The 20285-nt window shown below is 53.1% G+C and overlaps 1 protein-coding gene across 3 annotated transcripts in view; it reads right to left on the bottom strand.

The window, feature by feature from the left end:
* The window catches only part of Kdm4b (lysine demethylase 4B), an 82406-nt gene that overhangs the window by 52968 nt on the left and 9153 nt on the right, over positions 1-20285 (bottom strand). For 2 of the 3 annotated variants that reach the window (XM_005371080.2, XM_005371082.2), the window contains exons 2-5: positions 13841-13946; positions 9504-9668; positions 3931-4106; positions 3486-3600 (exon numbers count right to left, since the gene is read on the bottom strand). In XM_005371080.2, coding sequence (XP_005371137.1) covers positions 3486-3600; positions 3931-4106; positions 9504-9644 — 432 coding nt within the window. In that variant the 5' untranslated portion in view covers positions 9645-9668; positions 13841-13946. The remainder of the gene's footprint in view (positions 1-3485; positions 3601-3930; positions 4107-9503; positions 9669-13840; positions 13947-20285) is intronic. The other variant, XM_026777999.1, reaches the window with a different exon arrangement.

Genomic DNA, 20285 nt, shown 5'->3' with positions numbered 1-20285 from the left:
ATTATTCTATAATTAATATAAGCCTCTGAATGGTTACTGAGGAACTGGTGGGTGGGAGAGAAACCTCCAGTTACAGTCACCTATAGAAGGGCTTGTGAGACAGCTTCCACCTCAGTCATGGCACAAGGCAGGGACAGCTGCAGCAACAGCTGAGCACACACACTTGAAAGAAATAAGCCTTCAAGTCAGAAAGGACACGGACGAGCTCTAAGCACACATGGTTGCAGGACAGAAGTCATGGGAAAGGCTGTGCCATGACTGCAGTCCTGAGACACTGTGGATAAGGAACAAGAATGGAGGCAGGGAGTGCTTGGAATCATGGCTGGGACAAGGAGGCCAGAGGCAGTAGGCTCTCAAGCAGGACTCCCTTCCTTTAATTATTTGATTACTTGTGTATGAATGCAGGGCAGTGCCCTCAGGGGCCAGATCCCTGAGCTGGAGTTAGAGTCACCCTGAGGTAGGTACTGGGAATCGAGCCTGAGTCCTCAGGACTAACAGAAGTATTCTAACCATGGAGCTGTCTCCCCAGCCCTCAAGCGAGTTTTCTGCTCCATTTTGCTATAGACTTAAAACTGATCTAAAAAAGAAAATGTCTATTTTAAGAACTTTTGTTGCTGGGCGGTGGTGGCACACACCTATAATCCCAGCACTCAGGAGGCAGGGGCAGGCAGCTCTCTGTAAATTCAAGGCCAGCCTGATCCACACAGTGAGTTCCAGGACAGCCAGAGCTGTTACACAGAGAAACCCTGTCTTGTTTACAGTTATTTTATTTTGTGTGGGACATGAGGAGTCAGGGGACAACTTCATTCTCTCAACCATGTATGCCCTGGGAATTAAACTCAGGTTGTCAGGCTTGGCAGCTGGGACTCTGCCCCATCTGATCATCTCCTCTCATCTCACTGTTCTTTTATTATTATTATTATTATTTTAAGATTTATTTATTTATTATGTATACAGTGTTCTTTCTGTCTGCAGGCCAGAAGAGGGCACCAGATCTCATTACAGACGGTTGTGAGCCACCATGTTGCTGCTGGGAATTGAACTCAGAACCTCTGGAAGAACAGCCAGTGCTCTTAACCACTGAACCATCTCTCCCCTAGAATTTTCATTTTCTTTTTGTTTTTTGAGACAGGATTTCTTTGTGTAGCTTTAACTGTCCTGGAACTCACTCTGTAGATCAGGCAGGCTGGCCTTGAATGTACAGAAATCTACCTGCCTCTACCTCCAAGTGCTGGGATTAAAGGCGTTTGCCACTATATCTGGGTGATTCTTTTGTTTTTAATAAACAAACATAACCAATACTGACCTAGAATTCCCCCGGCATCCAGACCATCCCCTTTGGTACAAGCATCTCTCCAGCAGCTGATCTGGGTCAGGGGGCTCTCCTCACAGGCCTGGGTCTGACCGCAGCAGACTAAAGACCAAGGCTACTGAGGTCTCAGGAAAGACAAAAGGCCAAAGGTGGAACCAGCAACAGGTTCTTAAAATTGCACCAAGAATAGAAGCAAAAAGAATTATGCGGACTCTACAGAGTTAGGCCACCACCAGGAAAGAACACAACCAAGCCTGTAGTCCCAGGCACTCAGAAGGCTGAGGCCAGAGTGGACTTGTCTCCAAAAAGAAGATACAAAGGTGTGACTATGATACTGTGAGCCAGCTCAGCATGAGCAAGGGCCCCACGGATGGTCCCAGTACTGAAAGAAGACTGGACAGACTGACAGCTCACAGAGCAGAGACAGACAGGGTGCAGACGGCCTGCCAGTGACGAACTCACATCCCATGTGCATGAAAAGTCTAAGTACAGACTTCTCCACAGAGGCACAGAGAGAACAGTGAGCCCCCGGACACTCAGCATCATGGAAAAAGGAACCACAACGCAGTGGTGCCTCTCAAACCCAGAGTGGCACCAAGTGCCAGGAAGCAGGAATAGAGAGGCAGCCAGCTCAGCCAGCAGATGCACCCCAGATACGGACCTCAGAGAAACAAAGGCCTGACCACATGGACATGGACTGCACCTACAGCTGCCTCACCTCCTGGAGCCCAAGCAGGCCATAGCCTACATGTCTATCACCTGATGGACACGGGCATGCTGTGTGGGCCCTCCACACACCAGTGCGCAGACCCCGAGGACACTAAGAGAAGACATAAGAGGCCACAATGTGGGACACTAAAAACAGAAAATGTCCAGACAGAAGTGGACTCCTGGTGTCAGTCTGGGAAGAAATGGGGTGACTATTCATGAGGCTAGGTCTATTTTCTGGGGTGGCAAGTGAGGGCTCTACAGCGCTGTGGGTGCTCTGGAGCCCACAGTACCCTGGGCTTTCAGCAGCTGCAGCTCAGGGCATGCCAGCTGTACGAAGCCAGCCTGCCTTTAGGGCTCGCATGAAGGTGCTGCCACCAAGCCTGGTGACCAGAGTTCAGAGCTACAACAGCACAGATGCGGACACACATGTGCCTGCATGCACACACACAAGAACAGACACACACCACACACAACTCAAAAACAAAACAAACAAATAACCAACACTGAGGAGCAGCTCAGTGGGAGACCTTGCGCCCGGCCAACAGCACCCGCGCAGAAAGCTGTATGTGACAGTGTGCACCTGTAACCCAGCTCTGGACAGACACAGGGGAGTCCCGACTTGCTAGACACTCTAGTCTAGCAGGTGAGCTCCAGGTTCAGTGAGACCCTGTCCCAGAAACCAAGACAGAGGGGGGGGCTGCGGAGATGGCTCAGCACTTAAGAGCACTGGCTGCAGAACCCACACAGAGGCTCTCACCAGCTGCACTCCAGTTCCAGGGGATCAAATACACAGGTGAAACACCCACACAAGTGTTAAAAATGAGTAAACTTTAAAAACCCAACAATAAAAAACAAGGTGGAGGAGATAACCCCAGTACTCATGAGGAAAGTTTATTTCCTTACGGTTGAAGCCAGCTTGGTCAAGGAGATAACCCCAGTACTCATGAGGAAAGTTTATTTCCTTACGGTTGAAGCCAGCTTGGTCTACACAGTGAGACCCTGTCACCTAAAACTGCAAGGTAGACAGTGCCAGGGTCTAAGGAAGACATTTGAGATTATTCACGGGTCTCCTATGTGTGCACGCACATACACACAAATCATCAACCAACAGAACCTTCCAGAGGAATGCTGTGAAATACCAGCACCAGCCCTGTGGTAGGAACCACAGTTCCAAGGCATGGGCTCCCAGCTCCACACTTCAGCAGCTTCCACTGAGGTGGTTTAAACCTCAAGGAAACAAGACAGAGGAGTCAGAAGAGACAGAGCCCAAATAGTCCCCACCACCGAGATCAAATCAGGCTGTAGCCTCCTGTTCAGCACACCAGTCTGGGCCAAAAGCCAGCGCAGTCCTGCCAAGTAGTGTCCAGGAACATGGAGATGGGTGGGAGCCACTGGAATCAGAGTGGTCCACTCTCCTCCCTTCCCTATAGCCCACATGGTAGCCAGGCCCATGGACACTTACATCATCATATAGGGAGCCACTGATATCAGCCCCATAGATGGGCGAGACGAAGGTCAGGTTCTTCCAGTACTTTCGTTCCAGGTCGTCAAAGTCCTGATGGCGTGGGGTGCAGTACCTGGGGATAGCACAATAGCTCAGGTTGTGCTCTGGGCAGTATGAGACCCTTTAGCTACCTCAGAACCAAGGCTGCCTATGGCAAGCAGGGGCACGGAGATTCGGGAACCAGGGGCAGCTGGAGCAGAGAACATGGGGACCATGTGTCTGCACATGCTATGACTGTAGGTCTCGGGATGAGCAGAGCAGGAATCATGGGGACCTCCACTGGAGGGCCACCTTCAGGCCACACACTGGGATGAGGGAAGACAGGGATGGGGTGAGGGCCTAGAGCCCAAGTTGGGCCTCCAGGAAGTGGTGAGGAGTGGGAAGATGGCTTGCGCCCACATACTTCTCACTGTTGGCCAGACGGCGGTATTCGCCCACGGTCATGGCCTTCTTCTGGATGTTGTACTGTGTGAAAAGCCCCGATTGCCCCGTCACCACCTGCTGTATGGGTGCTGGGATAACCACATCATCGATGTCGTCATATGTCTGCCGTGGCTTCCACTCCTTGGGTGGGATGATCTGTGGGGCCAAAAAGGATACGGGTGATACAGCTCTAAAGGATAGGGGATTCCAGGTCCCCAAAGATCTAAATACTCCAGACCAGCGCTCACACAAGTACCACACAACCATGACAGTCATGGCAGCCAAGGTGGTAGTCGGGCCCCACTGCAGCCGACACAGGGGTGGGGGATGGAGGCCTGGGCCCAAGCCAGGGCTGAGTCGGGCATGACATGGGTGGTTCTAAACAGAGCCAATGCACTCCAGGGCTGGCTCAACAGGGCCCCTGAGACACTCTTATATGTGAATCTGTTCTTGGTCACTGCTGCCATGCACGGATACCCCTGGTTGTGGAGATGGCGGGCAGGGTTGGGGCTCCTGAGGCCTGCTTCGACAGTGGGCACACAGCAGCATGCTGCAAGGGAGTGCCTGAGACAAGGTCAGAACCAGCACCTGGGGTCCCAAGTAGACAGGGAGCGGATGCTGGAGGCCAGGAACTCCACAAGACGGATATGGCCACAATGCCAGGGGGCAAGTGGCTGCTCTTAGGAAACTAGGCACAAGGGATCATCAACCCAGCCCCCAGCACTGAGATAGGGGAATGGCACTTAGAGACACAAACTAGGGCAGAGGCCACACTTGGAGGAGCCAGATGAGGACAGGAAGGTGGCACTATCGCTCCAAAGATGGGCAGAGTCAGAACTGTGTCAGCCCTTCTTGTGGGGAAGCGGAGGGCACAAGCCTGCAGCTCTCAGAGTTGCTGTGCCAAGCCTCACAGCCTCCCTCTCCATTCTGGCCACTGGCACAGGACTGGTGATCCCAAGCTGACAGGCTCAGAAGGCTCGATCCACCTGCTGTCCCCAGGAACAAGCACAGAGGCAGTCACTCCCATTCCCATGCTCCGTGCAGGGAGGGCTGCAGGCTCACGTCTAGGGACGCCTGTGGCTGACACACACTGAGGGCGCCCTGCTCTCAGTGGATGAGGACACTGTTTAGAATGCTGCAGCACCCAGGACATCCCCCAGAGAACCAGACAATTCCATGTCCACAGTACCAGGATGGGGTGGGCAGAGGGACGACAGGTGAAAGTGGGCACTGGGCAGCAGCCATTCTGACAAGCCTCAGATTCCTGCTGGTCCCCATGGGAAGGAGCCTGACCTCCAGGAGACCCCAAGCCAGCACCCCCAGGGCTCTCACACCCAGTGCTTACTTACCAGGAAGTCCTGGCCTAAACACCGGACACATACTCAGAGCACTCCCCACCTTGGGTAAGTCTGTCTCTCACTGGCTATAGCAAGTACCATCTCAGCTCCTGAGGCCCACAGATCCCACAGAGGTGGTGCGGACAGCTGTGTGGCCAGCAGAGCCCCCAGCACAGACATGTGTGCACATGCGCACGCACACCCACTCTTACGGACACACATACACCACTCATATTCTCTCTCTCTCTCTCAGTTTTTCAAGACAGGATTTCTGTGTGTGTGTAACCTTGGCTGTCCTGGAACTCACTTTGTAGACCAGGCTGGCCTCAAACTCACAGAGATTCACCTGTCTCTGCCTCCTGAGTGCTGGGATGAAAGACATGTGCCACCAGTGCCTGGCTACACACACACACACTGACACTGATGAACCCCTGGCCTCAGCTCGTATGTGGCACCAGTGGTTCCTGGAGTCTATCTGCCCTCAGAAGGCAGGAGGTGTGTATGTTGTGCTGTGCTGTACATATATGCCCAGGGCTCAGATGGACTTGGTCTCCCCAAGTTTCTCTCCTATGGGGTAACACAGATCCCCAAGGTCACAGGGAACCTCAACCACAACCGAGTTTGATGGCTCCATTCAGACAGGCAGGTAAAACAGTGGAATGCAAAGATGAGCAGAGTGACAAGGTATATGGACAAGGTGAAGGCAGAGGAAGCCAAAAACTCCAACCCAGGGAGCGCAGGCAATCCTCCACAGCCACAGATGAGCACGCATGCGCGCACACACAAACTCCAACCAGGAAGCGCAGATACTCCTCCACAGTCATAGATGAGCACACATGCGCACACACACAAACTCCAACCAGGGAGCGCAGATACTCCTCCACAGCCATAGATGAGCACGCATGCGCACACAAACAAACTCCAACCAGGGAGCGCAGGCAATCCTCCACAGCCATAGATGAGCACACATGCGCACACACACAAACTCCATCCAGGGAGCGCAGATAGTCCTCCACAGTCATAGATGAGCATGTGCACGTGCACACTCTCTCAATGTTAGAAATGCCAGAAGGAAAGCTGCACTTGCACAAGGCTATGGTGGGAGGTGGCAGATCAAAGACGCCACGGTCTCATTTGCAGGGACTTTAGCAGAAACAAAGAGGACAGTCTAAGATGGCCACGCACAAGAGCCTCTCTGGTGGAAAGGGTATTGCAGGCAGGGAAGGGGACCAAGGTAGGCCATGATCACCCAATCTGTGATCATGGAGGAAAAGGAAAGGGTAGAAACCTGTAGCTCAACCAGAAGAACTGTCTCAAGAGTCTCGAGTTGGCAGGCTCCAGCTGAGGCTGGGAACAGGAGTGTCTGCTGAGAAATGGTGTCCTCCACCCACAGGAAGCCCAAGGCCAACCCTAGGGCTGTAAAATGCCTGGAGGCACATCTGCAGGTGGCACACGCACAGGTGTGGACACACACGCGTGGCTGGAGAGACCATCACTGGGTAAGGACATTTGCTCTGCAAACATGGGGACCTGAGTTCAAATCCCTAGGACTCATGTAAAGGATTGCACACCTGTGACCTCAGCACAGGGAGAGAGGTGGGGACAGCTCCCTGACGGCCAGCCTACTCAGACTGGTGAGTTTCCAGTTCAGTGGGGCTCTGTCCCCAGGCAGAGCAGAATAATGAAAAAGTAAGACGCCCAATACTCTACTCTGGCCTGCACATGCACATACCACATGGGTGCACACGCGTAGATATGCACATGGGCGTGCACGTGCAGGCACAGAGAGGCAGGGCAGGAAGAAGGCATTAGCCCATTCTACTTGACTGTTCGAGCACAATTGGAGGGAACAGTGTGAGTGTGTCACTGAGTGCTTCAAGGCACAGCAAGGATGAGAGCCACTAAGTCATCACTGAGAAACTGAACTTTGGGAGGGGACAGTACTTGGTAGCTCTAGAGCTGGGGTGGCATGCCTGCCTCGGAGGGCACTGCTTCCCTGAGAAAGGTTTGAGCCTTTTCACTTTTTCTTTTTAAACTGGCTTATTTATCTTGTGTGTGCACGCATGTGGAGGTCAAGGGACCACTCGCAGAAGTCAGTTTTCCTCCTCATGTGTGGATCCTGGGGGACTAAGCTCAGGCCTCAGGTTTGGTGGCACAGTTACCTATACAACCCCTTAGTCTGCCTGGGAATTGAGTTCTATTGCCCTGTGCGATTTCTGGACCGACTCTGGCACTCCGAAGTGCTAGCTGGACTCCAGAGAACCATGGTGGCCCACCAGCAACTGCTCCAGGTATCACCTGGGCAAAGCCAGGTGTGAGGCGCTGGCCTGCCCTCCTAGCACCTGGGAGGGTCAGTGAGCCCCGGGCGGTCTCAGACGGAGTCCTGAGGCAGGCCTGCACATGAGGGGCCCAGGTGGACCCCAGTGCTAAGAAAAGCAGAAATTAAGTGAGAAACAGAGAGCTGGCTCAGCGTTCAGAGCCCAGCGCCCCATTCAGGAGGCTCCCGACGGCTGTGGGTCCACGCCCCCTTCTGGTGCCAACATGCACCACACACGTGTGTGCACCCCCCCACACACACACTGTTTTGTTTTTTGGAATACAGGATTTCTGTGTTGCCCTGGCTGTCCTGGAACTAGCTCTGTAGACCAGGCTGGCCTTGAACTCACAGAGATCCACCTGCCTCTGCCTTCTACACGCTGGGATTAAAGTCATGTGCCACCACTGCCCAACCATTTTTTTAAAAAAGAAAAAAAAAATGATGCCAGAGTGACCCCAACACCTTTCTTTTTTTTTTTTAGGTTGATGCTTCTACTTTTGTCTTTTTTCTTTTCTATTTATTTATTTATTAAAGATTTCTGTCTTCTCCCTGACACCGCCTCCCATTTCCCTCCCCCTCCCTCGTCAGCCCGAAGAGCAATAAGGGTTCCCTGCCTTGTGGGAAGTCCAAGGACCCCCCACCTCCATCCAGGTCTAGTAAGGTGAGCATCCAATCTGCCTAGGCTCCCACAAAGCCAGTACGTGCAGTAGGATCAAAAACCCATTGCCATTTTTCTAGAGTTCTCAGTAGTCCTCATTGTCCGCTATGTTCAGCAAATCCGATTTTATCCCCTGCTTTTTCAAACCCAGGCCAGCTGGCCTTGGCGAGTTCCTGATAGAACATCCCCATTGTCTCAGTGTGTGGGTGTACCCCTCGCGGTCCTGAGTTCCTTGCTCGTGCTCTCTCCTTCTGCTCCTGATTTGGACCTTGAGATTTCTGTCCGGTGCTCCACTGTGGGTCTCTGTCTCTGTCTCCTTTCATCGCCTGATGAAGGTTAATATTCAGGAGGATGCCTATATGTTTTTCTTTGGGTTCACCTTCTTATTTAGCTTCTCTAGGATCACGAATTATAGGCTCAATGTCCTTTATTTATGGCTAGAAACCAAATATGAGTGAGTACATCCCATGTTCCTCTTTTCCCAACACCTTTCTGTAGGTGTCAAGCATACTCTGCTATGCAAGGCCTTGTGCCAACACACACACACATGCCACACACACATGCCACACACACACACACATCCCACACACATACACCACCCACACACCACACACACACCACCCACACACCTCTCACACTTACCCCCCACATACACCACACACACACCACACACATACACACACACCACACACACCACACATACACACCCCCACACACATACACCACACACACACCCCACACACACCCCACATACACCACACACACCACACACACACCACACATACACACACACCCCACATACATACACCACACACACACACACCCCACACACACCACACATACACACCCCCACACACATACACCCCACACACATACACCCACACACACACACACCCCACACACACCCCACACACACCCCACATACACCACACACACCACACACACACCACACATACACACATACCCCACATACATACACCACACACACACACCTCTCTCTACTTGCTTTGGATTACTGCCACTTAATCAGGAATTCAAGATGTCTGCGGGCACCACTGTTTCTAGGCATCAGGTCCCCTCCTACCCTTGGCCTGGCGTAGCACCCAGGCAGGGCTGCTCCCTGGGGCTAGGGACACAAGTGTCCTGATCTGGCCCAGGCCCCCTCACAGAACCGGTGTCTGTGAGTCTGAGGAGGAAGCTGGAGCAGCATGACAAAGCAGCCCGGGAGTGGCATGACCCACCTTGGCCAGGCCTGCGCGGTGGGCACCTTGCGACTCGATGTAGGCCACGTATCTGTTGAAGTCCCTGAACTCATCCATGGTGGGGCGGAAGGTCATGATTTTGCAGCTGGGGTTCTGGGCACTGTGGTCCTCAGACCCCATGGCTGCTCCACTGCAGAACCACACCTGTGAGAGGAGAAGAGCGGTCAGCACAGCCCTGCCATTACCAAAGCCTACCAACACCACCACGATGCTCCCCTCGAGACAACAAAAACACCCCCTGCAAGAGGGCAACAGCAGGCAGCTGGGTACGCCAGCAAGCCACAAGACTCCATACTCACACAGCCCTAAGTGGCACCGGCTGACTAAATGCACAGGTACCTCCCTCCAGAGCTGACAGGTACCAAATGCACCCTCTAATCAGAGGCCACCAGAACCCAGCACTGTTGTCAGCAGGGACCTTCTTCCCGTGTGGACCTTGTGGCTTTGTGGTCACCACAACCAGCCAGGAGCCCTGTGAACACATGAGAGCACCCTGGGATAGTTGAGAGTGTCTCACTTGTGCACAGTGCCTAAGTGTTTGCAGCCTGGAACCATCAAACTATTCAAGAAGGCCTGGGCCAGGAGGGCAGACCAACCCATCTGAGTCAGCTCAAGCCATGGCCAGCACTGACCTGCCCATGTGCCAGCACAGAAGGGATGTCAGATGCTGGGGCATCCATGCTGGAGGGAGGCAGCACAGCTGGTCTTCTCTGTCAGTGACCTCAATGGGAGACCACATAGCCTGCGGCCCAGACTCCCACGCACTTCCCAGGATGGCCACAAGGTGGCAGCACATGCCCAGGAATAGAGTGCACAGAATTAAGGGGATGGTGACCAAGCACCCAAAAGCCACTGCCCTGATGGGCTCTGGAGAGTACTGAAGCTGCATCACCTGGGTGTCCTGGGACTCTACTGTCTATGTTACTCAACACAGCCCTCAGAGACACAGTGCCATGAGACAGGACATGGTTTACCAAGAGGGGCCTTCGGACCCTGTCCTCCAGGGCACTAGGGACGGGCCCTAGCACAGACTAGAAGCTATCCTGCTGGAGATCTAATGCACCCCAGGTCTCAGAGCCACCACTGTCCCCACCAGCCCTACACCAGATGCTGAGCCCAGGATCCACATGTCCACCTGACAGCCCTCCTACATGCAGAGGTGAGAGCCGGGGAGATGATGTAGAAGGAACACCACGTCCTGGGGAACCTCGCAGCCTAGGAGTCAGCAGTCTCAGTGTTCAAGAGAGCAGGTGGGAGGAGCATGGAGCCCAGCGACCGAGCTCCTGAGGGCAGTCCACCTCGGCCGCGCCAGCAGGCCGTGTTTAATGGTGGCACACAGTGTGCCTTCTGGAGGACATGAGGACACCACGGTGGCCCCAGGGGCTGATTCCCCACACTCAGCGCACCCACCCACCATCCCCCTCGCACATCCACCTTGGCTGGGGCAGCACCCAGTCATCCTCCCTCCTGCCTGCCTTGCTCAAGGCCTCTATGGCCAGCAAAGCCCAGGTTGTCATCGTCACCAGGGCCCTGTATGGGCACTGGGATGGACGTGGGACCTGAGGGTTGTGGGACCAGCGCAGAGCATCCTGGTGGTGCAGCACACAGAATGAAGGTTGGAGGCAGGGCGGGGGTCACAGCAGGCAGTGCTGTGCAAACGTGTGTGCAGGAGTCAGTGGTCTCCTTCCACCATGTGTGACCTGGGGACTGAACTCAGGGTACGAGGCTTAGCAGCAGGTACATTTCCCTGCCAAGGTCCCAGTTGCAGAGAATCAGCAGGGCCCAGGGCTACGGTTGTTCCCTCGGGCTATAGTGAAAGCAAAGCCGAGGTGTGGACCAGGACTAGGGGTACGGGATGTCACTCCTAGAGGAAGCCAATCCTGCAGCTGGGACAGTACACAAAGAAAAGGACTCTTAAGATGGGAGCAGGGACAAAACCAGGGATCAGCCAGAGCTGGGCAGTGTCATCACAAGGGAGGCAGGGAGCCGAGGGCTCAAATGCCACCAGAAGCTGCCAACTGGCAAGTGGAGTGCCCCAGGGTCCCCAGAAGAGCCAGCCATTGCTGAAGAGCTCACTTGCTACCAGACACACTACGGACTAGGGCATCATCTAAGTACCCCCATATGGGGCAGTGGCCATGCCTATAGTTACAAGCTACAAAAGCTAGTGGTGGTGCACACAGAGATGGGGATCCCAAGACCTGGAACACAAATGTGTTCATCACTCATGATGGGTCCAGCACAATCAGTGCTCCAGGTGCCACTTGTCCTGGGAAGTCTGGGCTAGGAAGAGCTAGTAGCCTGGTAGCCTAGGCAGAGGTAGTAACCTAGTAACCTAGTAGCCTAGAGCAGGGAGCTGTGGTTAGTGAGCTTGGAACCTACTAGCCTCAGAGTCCGGGGTGGGGTGGGGGATGGTGATGAATGGACACCCAGCCGCTACATGCCAGCTGCCAAACAGCAAGTGCCCTGGCTCCACCTAGTGGCAACAGCTCCTTACTGCCCACAAAGTGCCCTCTCCACCTCCTGCCAGTTAAACCAGAGCTCAGAGGAAGTGGTCCACAGAGAGCCATCCCACCCTACAGGAGTTGCTCCCCACTATCCAAGGACATGTGTCGAGACCAGAGCTTCAGGCTAGGCCGTGTCCTGTCACTTGTCACCTGCGCCCACCGGCCCCACTTTACTCGAGCCCAGGACAGAGTCCCTCAGGCAGGACTAAGGAGATATGGACCCTGAGAGCGTGGTGACAGCCCCTGGGCTGAGCCCCTGGGCACACAGCAACAGACCGGTACCATGAGGCCGGGACAGCCCAGACTCCGTGACTTGGTCATCATCCTTCGTAAGCACAGAGGAGCACAGGAGGCGGGCGTGTTCCTCCCAGTGGCACTGAAGGCGCCAGTGCCCCAGGTGTTGGGGGTGGGGTACCTTTCCAACCACTCTTGCTCTTGAAGGTCCCTACTGCTGGAGGGCTAGCCACTTGGTAACACCCCAAACTCTCTGGTGATTCCCAGAGGCTCCACACCCTAAGTTCAGCCCCCAGCAGGGAGATTGCCATGACTTCCTGAGCTGGTTCAGGAGTGTGGCTAGACTCATGTAGGGGTGCCCCACAGCTCCAGAAGTCACACAACAGGAGAAAGTGGGTTTCCTGATAGGTCCCAGCTGCTCAGGGCCCAGGCAAGGTGAGAACTGTCTGCCCCACTTCTCTCGCTCCCCCAGCTGTGCCACCCCTGAGCACAAGGAGCCCACATGCTGGGACAGAAGGACCTCCCTGGCAGTCCTGCCCCCTTTATCTGAGTGAACAGCAGGGGTGGGGTGGGAACAAGAGGGTCATTCTTACCAAAGTACCACAGCGCAAAGCCACTACCTCCACAAACCAGAGTCCAACGTAAGTCTACGGAGTGACGTCATGCTCCACACAGCCGTCAGCACAGACGACAGGGAAAGAGCGGCCCAGCCATACACTGGACAGCGCACAGTCCTGAACAAGATTGAGACTCAAACACACAGTGTGGAGGGGCCTCAAGATCAGCTCCAGTGAGAGACCCAGAAACCAAAGCCACTCACGGTGACTAGTTTTACACCCACTTGATACAAGCTTGAGTCACTGGAGAGCAGGGAGCCTCAATTAAAATGTCTCCATCAGCTCTAGCTGTAGACAAGTGATTGATAGGGAAGACCCAGCCCACTGTGGGAGGTGCCATCCCTGGACGGCTAGTCCTGGGTTCTATGGTTCTATAAGAAAGCAGGCTGAGCAAGCCATGAGGAGCAAGCCAGTGAGCATGGCCTCTGCCCCAGTTCCTGCCTCCAGGTTCCTGCCCTGACTTCCTTTGATGATGGACTGTTAGCGGGAAGTGTGAGCCAAAGAAACCCTTCCCTCGCCAACTCACTGTGGTCACGGTGTTTCATCACAGCTAAGACATCACTCAGTGTGGAACTCTGCGACAGGGAATTTCCGAAGCGGGCCAATCCACAAGGGAAGAGGATTTTTGGGTGCTCGAGGCTGGGGAGAGGGGATGGATGTTCTGGAACTTGACAGCAGTGATGGCGCCACCACTCTGAATAGACTGCAAACCACTCTTGTCGGTGGGCCCAAGAGGATGCTCCTCACAGGAGCCCACAGGACCTCCAAGCCCTGTCTGTCCCAAGCACCATCACTAGGCAAGGCCTCACTGTGGAGCCCTTAGTACTAAAAGAAGCCTGAGTCACTGCTGGACAGGTGCACGGACTCCAACCACAACTGCTCCCTTAGCATGGCCCAATCTCAGGACCCATGGACCCACACTCAGGCAGCCCACCTGAGGCCTGGCTGCTGCACTTACCTGGGGGTTCCAGGAGGTTCCAGGGGGCTGAGGTGGCCAAATGACTTGGGCTCAAGGAAGCCGTCAGGGTTGCTTTTTGTCAGGCACCTCCAGTGACAGCAGTGTCCTGCAAGGGACAGATAAAAGCTGCTGACTGAACTGCATGGGCCATCCCTGCCAGTCCTGTCCTTCATACCACACGCAGAGTTGATTCTAAGTGGCTTCAGACCAAATTTTAAAATCAATTATCAAATTTCTATAATAAAAATATTTATGGCCTTGAAGCAGGTGGAGTTTAGACAAGGAGTAAGAGAAAATGCACACTGGGCTCTGAGCTCGAAGGTTGTTGTGATGAAGAGACAATCTGGGAAACACCTGAGAGCCACAGGTCTAAGATCAGCATGCAGAACGTACAGTGTCTTCACCACTCAACAAGACAAGGGGCCAGTATCCAGATTATACAAAGGGCTCACCATTTGTGCTGACTAGTTTCCTGTCAACCTGGCGCAAGCCAGAGTCCTCAAAGGAAGGAGCCTCAACTGATAAAATGACTCCATGAAATTCAGCTGTAAAGCATTTTCTTGGTGTGGGAGGTCCTTCTGTCTATGTGTTGCTTTTATTGATTAATGAATAAAGAAGCTGGCTTGGCCTGATAGGGTGGAGTAGAGCTAGGCGGGGAAAACTAAACTGAATGCTGAGGGAAAGAAGGCGGAGCAAAGAGAAGCCATGGAGCTGCTGCTGGAGACAGATATGCTGGAACCTTGCTGGTAGGTCACGAATCTTGTGGTAAAATATAAAATACTGGAAATGGGTTAATTCTAGATGTAAGAGCTAGCTAGCAGTAAGCTTGAGTGATTGGCTAGGCAGTGATTTAAATAATACAGTTTCTGTGTGATAATTTCGGGAGTCTGGGTGGCTGGGAAATGAACAAGCAGTCTCCTGCAACATTTTCTCATTTAGTGATCAGTGGGGGGGCAGTCCATTGTGAGTGTCTGATTCCCAGCACCCCCACAGTGGCTCACAACCATCTGGAACTCCTGTTCCTAGGAATCTGACACTCCAGGGCCCCAGGCACATACATATACATAGACATACAGGCAGACAAAATACCCGTACATAGGTAATACAATTATAAACACAATAAAATAAAAATTAAAAAATAAGGCCAATAAAGCCATTGGTTGGGGGGAGGGAACAACTCTGGTTTGTACTTGGCCTAACTGTGAGGGGCAAACATTGCCTAGAGTAATGAGATTGTCCTAGCGCCCTCTAGTGTCCCCTAGAAAGAAATTCTCCCAGCAGGTCTGCAGCTATGACTCTACCACAGCACAGAGGCCCTGACTCCATCCATTAGAGTGCTCACATCTGCCCAGCCCAAGCCAATCACCAGAGAGACCAAGGGCCAAACAGAAAGTTGCCGCCTCAGTAGGTAGCAGCCAATCATGACAAGAGTCCTGGAGCCCACACCTCCCTGATTCCAAACTCCTTCCTAAAGTTCCCAAGATGGCAACCCAGGCAGGAAGGGCTGCCACAGAAGGAGGTTCCCTGAGTGTCTGGAGCCAGGCTCTGCACCCCCAGGGAGCTTTGGGTGCATAACGAGAAGTTGTCTGTCCTCAGTATCCTTGGGATGTCACTAGTCAGGCCACAGCCCTGGGGCTCTCCATGGAGCCCCTGCTAAAGTGATCACACAGAAGCCAGCAAAAGGGTGACACTAGGAACTCCTCTGCAGACTTCCTTCCTGGCACCCACTCACCATCAGGACAAGTCAACACAGAGATAACCAGGGACAGGCCACAGAGGCTTGCTGAAGCCTCCAGTGTGATGTGACAAAGAACTCAGGCACCCAGCACCTGCTCCAAGGCAGCAGGAGTGGGAGGGCAGGAGGCATGGCAGGAGACGTGGAGGCTGGCCCAGGGCATGGCAAGGATATTATCCAATAGGGGGACAAGGCAGGGCTGGCCCACAGTGCCAGGAAGACAGGAGAAAGCTGCACTCTGCACCCTGCCTGCCCCAGGCAGCAGGACCCTTAGCCACACCATTCCAACCTGTCATCACTGGAGACAGACATCAGATGTGCCTGGAGACCCAGGGCACAGGCAGGGCCTGGAAGGTGGGCAGTGAGGACTCCCAGAGTTCCAAGGCTCAGGGCTTAAAGCCAAGAGAGGATGGATGTGAGGCCAGAGCCTCAGACAACAGGAACAGTTGGGTCACTGGCTTCTGCTAAAGGTAAAGCCCTGGCACACGGTGATGCCAAGGGGCTTCTCCACCTTCCACAGAACTCAAGAACACAAATCCAAGGCCCCGAGTTCCCAACAGCACACCCACTACCTTCCAGAAGGACACAAGCCATCTGTCCGCCCCTTACCCCACCCACCTTGAATTCTGATGTTTCTGTTGTGGTCTATAATAAGCATCTGCTACCTGGGCACAATGAGGAATGCACAAGCCACTGAAGAGTCACACAGAGGCTTGAGGAGACAGGCAACCAGGCAGACTATGAGACAGATGTCTTAGCGGAGTGAATGAAGGTGAGCTGCTGTGAGTGCACATGTTGTCACATGGGTGTGGCGGGCAGAGGACACCTGCAGATGTTGGTCCCTGCCATCACACAGCCAGGCTCAGCAGAAAGCACTTTACCCACTGAGCCCTCTTGCTGACCCAGAATTGCCCTCTTGCTGACCCAGAATTGCCTTTTCTCTTTAAATCAATCACACTGGGCCCCAGAAATTGTTATAGCAACAGAAGATAGACTGTAAGTAGACTGGGGCGTAGCTCGGATGATGCATGCCTGTCATCCCAGTTCTCAAGGGCTGAAGCAGGGGATTTATGAGTTTGAGGCTAGCCTGGGCTACATAACCAGACCCTGTCTCAAAAAACAGCAAAAATGAAATTAAAAAAAAATTTAAACTATCAGGCATGATGCATACCTTTAATCTCAGCACTCAGAAAGATGCAGAAGGATCGCTTTGAGTTCAAGCTCAGTCTGAGCCAGGGCTATACCCTGAGACCTTGTCTTTAAAAAAAAAAAAAAGAAAAGAAAAGAAAAGAAAAAACAGAAAGCAAGAACAAAAGAAAGAAAGAAAGAAAGAAAGAAAGAAAGAAAGAAAGAAAGAAAGAAAGAGAAAATTAAAGTAAATAAAAGTTGGAGGACTGGTGAGGGGCTCAGTGCTAACTAAACACTGCTCTTCCAGATGGGCCTTTGGTCCCAGCACCCATGTCAGCTGTCTCTCAGTCACCTGGAGCTCCAGTTCTGGGGAACCTGACACCTCTCTGCTCTTCTCAGGCACTGTACACACACACACACACACACACACACACACACACACACACACTTTAATTAGATATTAAAATTTAAAAATTATAAAGTAAATAAATCAATAAAAGGTGAGTGTGAGACGGTTCAGAAAGCAAAGGCGCTTGCTGCCAAGTCTGGCACCCTGATTGGTGGGAGGGGAGACCAACTCCTGCAAGTTGTCCCCTGAGCTCTCCACACACACTGGGGAGGGCCACCCTTGGGCACACACACAGGGTAAGTAAATAAAGAAATGCAATTTTTTAAGAACTAAATGAAAGTTGAAGGAAAGGTCAAAACTCCCCTAGAAAATGAGTGAACAGCAAAAACCAACAGGAAGACGGCTTTACTCTGAAAAGGTGCTGGCCAGCCAAGGGGTCCCTGTAGTCCAAACTGCAGGAGCTGTGGATAAGAGTAGCTCACCCTGCTGGCGAGGAGGGGAACTGCACATGGACATGGAGGGGGAGGACAGGACCCCAGGAGGCCCGTGGGGAGCTGCACCCGCTGTGCTGTGGCAGGGTAGCGCTGCAGACACTGGGGACACAGGCTAGGCAGAGGACACAGCTGTCTGCTCAAGCCCAGATGCTGACAGCAGGGGCAGGAAGTTCAGGAGCCTGAGCCTCTGATCAATGGAGAGAGAGCTGTAGGGCTCTGGGCAGGACAGTGACACCTGCACCATGCGCCTTCCCAACAGACCCAACACTGGACCTTGTTCACCTTCCACATTCCAACAGCATCAGCAAGCAGAAATCATGAAGGCAGGAGGAGGCCCAGAAATGACTTTATTTCAAGGGAATAGCATGGTCAACACAGGGGACATGACCACAGAACTTGCACAACAGCCAGAACTGTGAGCCCCAAGACAAACACAGAAAACACAACTCCTCCGGGGGTTCTCAGTGCACAGAGTCGACCCTATTGTCAGCAGAGAAAGTTTGTCAAAGGAGCTGACAACTGAGGGACTCTCCATGGGAAGTGCAGGCCCTGGTGTGGACTCAGCACTGCTGCTAGGAAGAGGGCAAGAAGAAGAGATGGGCAAGTAGATAGATGGGTGGACAGATGGGTGAGTGGATGGATGGATGGACGGATGGGTGAGTGGACGGATGGGTAGACGGATGGATGGGTGAGTGGACGGATGGGTGGATGGATGGATGGGTGGATGGGTGGGTGGATGGATGGATGGGTGGATGGGTGGGTGGATGGATGGGTGGGTGGATAGGTGGATGGATGAGCGGGTGGATGGATGGGCAGGTGGATGGGTGGATGGATGGGTGGGTGGATGGATGGATGGGTGGGTGGATGGATGGGCAGGTGGATGGGTGGATGGATGGGTGGGTGGATGGATGGGCAAGCAGATGAGTGAGAAGGTGAGGGGTAGAAAGGTGGGTGGGTAGACAAAAACGTGGATGGAAGGATAGGAAAGTGAATAGATAAAATGTCCATTTAGGGCCAGGCAGGGCGTGGGCACACCTTTAATCCCAGTACTTGGGAGGTAGAGGCAGGCGGATCTCTGTGAGGCCAGCCTGGTCTACAGAGCAAGTTCCAAGACAGAGAAACCTGTCTTAGAAAAAAAAATGTTCACCTAGATTAGCTACACAACAGACATGTCCCTCAGTTTGGAACTAGGTACAAGCCTGTACTTGCGGTGTTCACGGTGCCCTTGCAATGCTGATGAGGCGCGAGAAGCAAGCACAGCCCTCAGACAGACAGCACAAGGGAGCTGCTGGAAGGACTACCCAGGAATCCACCACAGGGTAGCAGGTGAGCTGTGCTAAAAGCAACATGGCTCGGGAGCTCAGCACACTGGGATTGTGGAGGAGAGGAGGTCACCAGAGACCCAGGGAGAAGAACCTGTGCCGCACCTCCAAAGGGAAGGCAGGGGACAGGTGGGCACAGAACAGCGGCACGAGAAGCCCTCTCTCTGCACGGCTTTGGGGTGGCGCCACAGTGAGGCCTCACAGCTCTACTCTAGCTCAACAAGGGTCCTAAAGGACAGAGTGAACCCGGAGGGCCACACCAGGGCCTTCTGCAGCCACACTACAAGGACACAGTGGCATCTCTCCTGCTGCCATGCCCAGGGCACCTGACCTCATGAAACCCACACAGGCTCAACGCTGTTCCCAGTGAAAAGGAATAAGAGGATGAGGGCCACTTGGCCCCCAGGTTCTCTTTCTACTGACAGGCTACCACAAAGTCAAAACGGGGTCTGACAGTGCCAAGTGACAGATCCGACAGCTTAGCCTGGAGTCCCAGGCTGGAGGGAACATGCACTTAATATCGGAGATACAGATGGCTCAGGCAAAGGGCAAAGTGCCCAATGTGGAGACTTCAAGAAAGACACCCAGGAGCCCTTCCTGAATCCCTTGCTAGTGCTAACTCAGTGTGACCCAGTGCCTGGACCCCAGAGCTGTGGAAAGACATAATCGGGTCTTACTTGCTGGTGGTAACCCAGTCTGGCAGGTTAGCTTCCAGCTCATGAAGTTGTATCTCAGAGACTAAGGCAGAGAACACGTGCAGGAGCACACAGCCACACACTGACCCCACCATGAACACGCATGAGTGAACACACACTTGCAGTCACACGCACTCACTCAGGCAAATAATCAGTGTAACTAAATCACACCAATCAGGCCAGGGTGACTTGCCTAGGACAAACATAGGAATGGCCAGGCAGTTGGGTAGACCTTTAATGCCAGCACTAGGGAAACAGAGGCAGGGGAATCTCTGTGAGTCTGAGACTAGCCTAGGTTACAGGGTGAGTTCCAGAACGAGGGGTTGGAGGGAAAACTGTGGTTGAAATGTAACATAAAATAAAAAAATAAGTAAACAAATTTAAAAAAAAAAATGGCAGGCACTCACCCCAAGCCCCAGGACCCCTGAGGTAGACTCACTCCACAGGCACAGATACATGTATACGTTCAATATAAACACTCTCCACTCCACAGACACAGATACACGTATACATACAATATAAACAAACACATTACGCTCCACAGGCACAGATACACCTATACATTCAATATAAACACTCTCCACTGCACAGATACATGTATACATATAATATAAACACTCTCCACTTCACAGACACAGATACACGTATACATACAATATAAACACTCTCCACTCCATAGGCACAGATACACATATACATACAATATAAACACACTCCACTCC

The sequence above is a fragment of the Microtus ochrogaster genome, unplaced genomic scaffold (assembly GCF_000317375.1).
Source record: "Microtus ochrogaster isolate Prairie Vole_2 unplaced genomic scaffold, MicOch1.0 UNK98, whole genome shotgun sequence".
NCBI classification, from domain to species: Eukaryota; Metazoa; Chordata; class Mammalia; order Rodentia; family Cricetidae; genus Microtus; species Microtus ochrogaster.
This window is presented reverse-complemented; position numbering and strand designations above follow the sequence as displayed.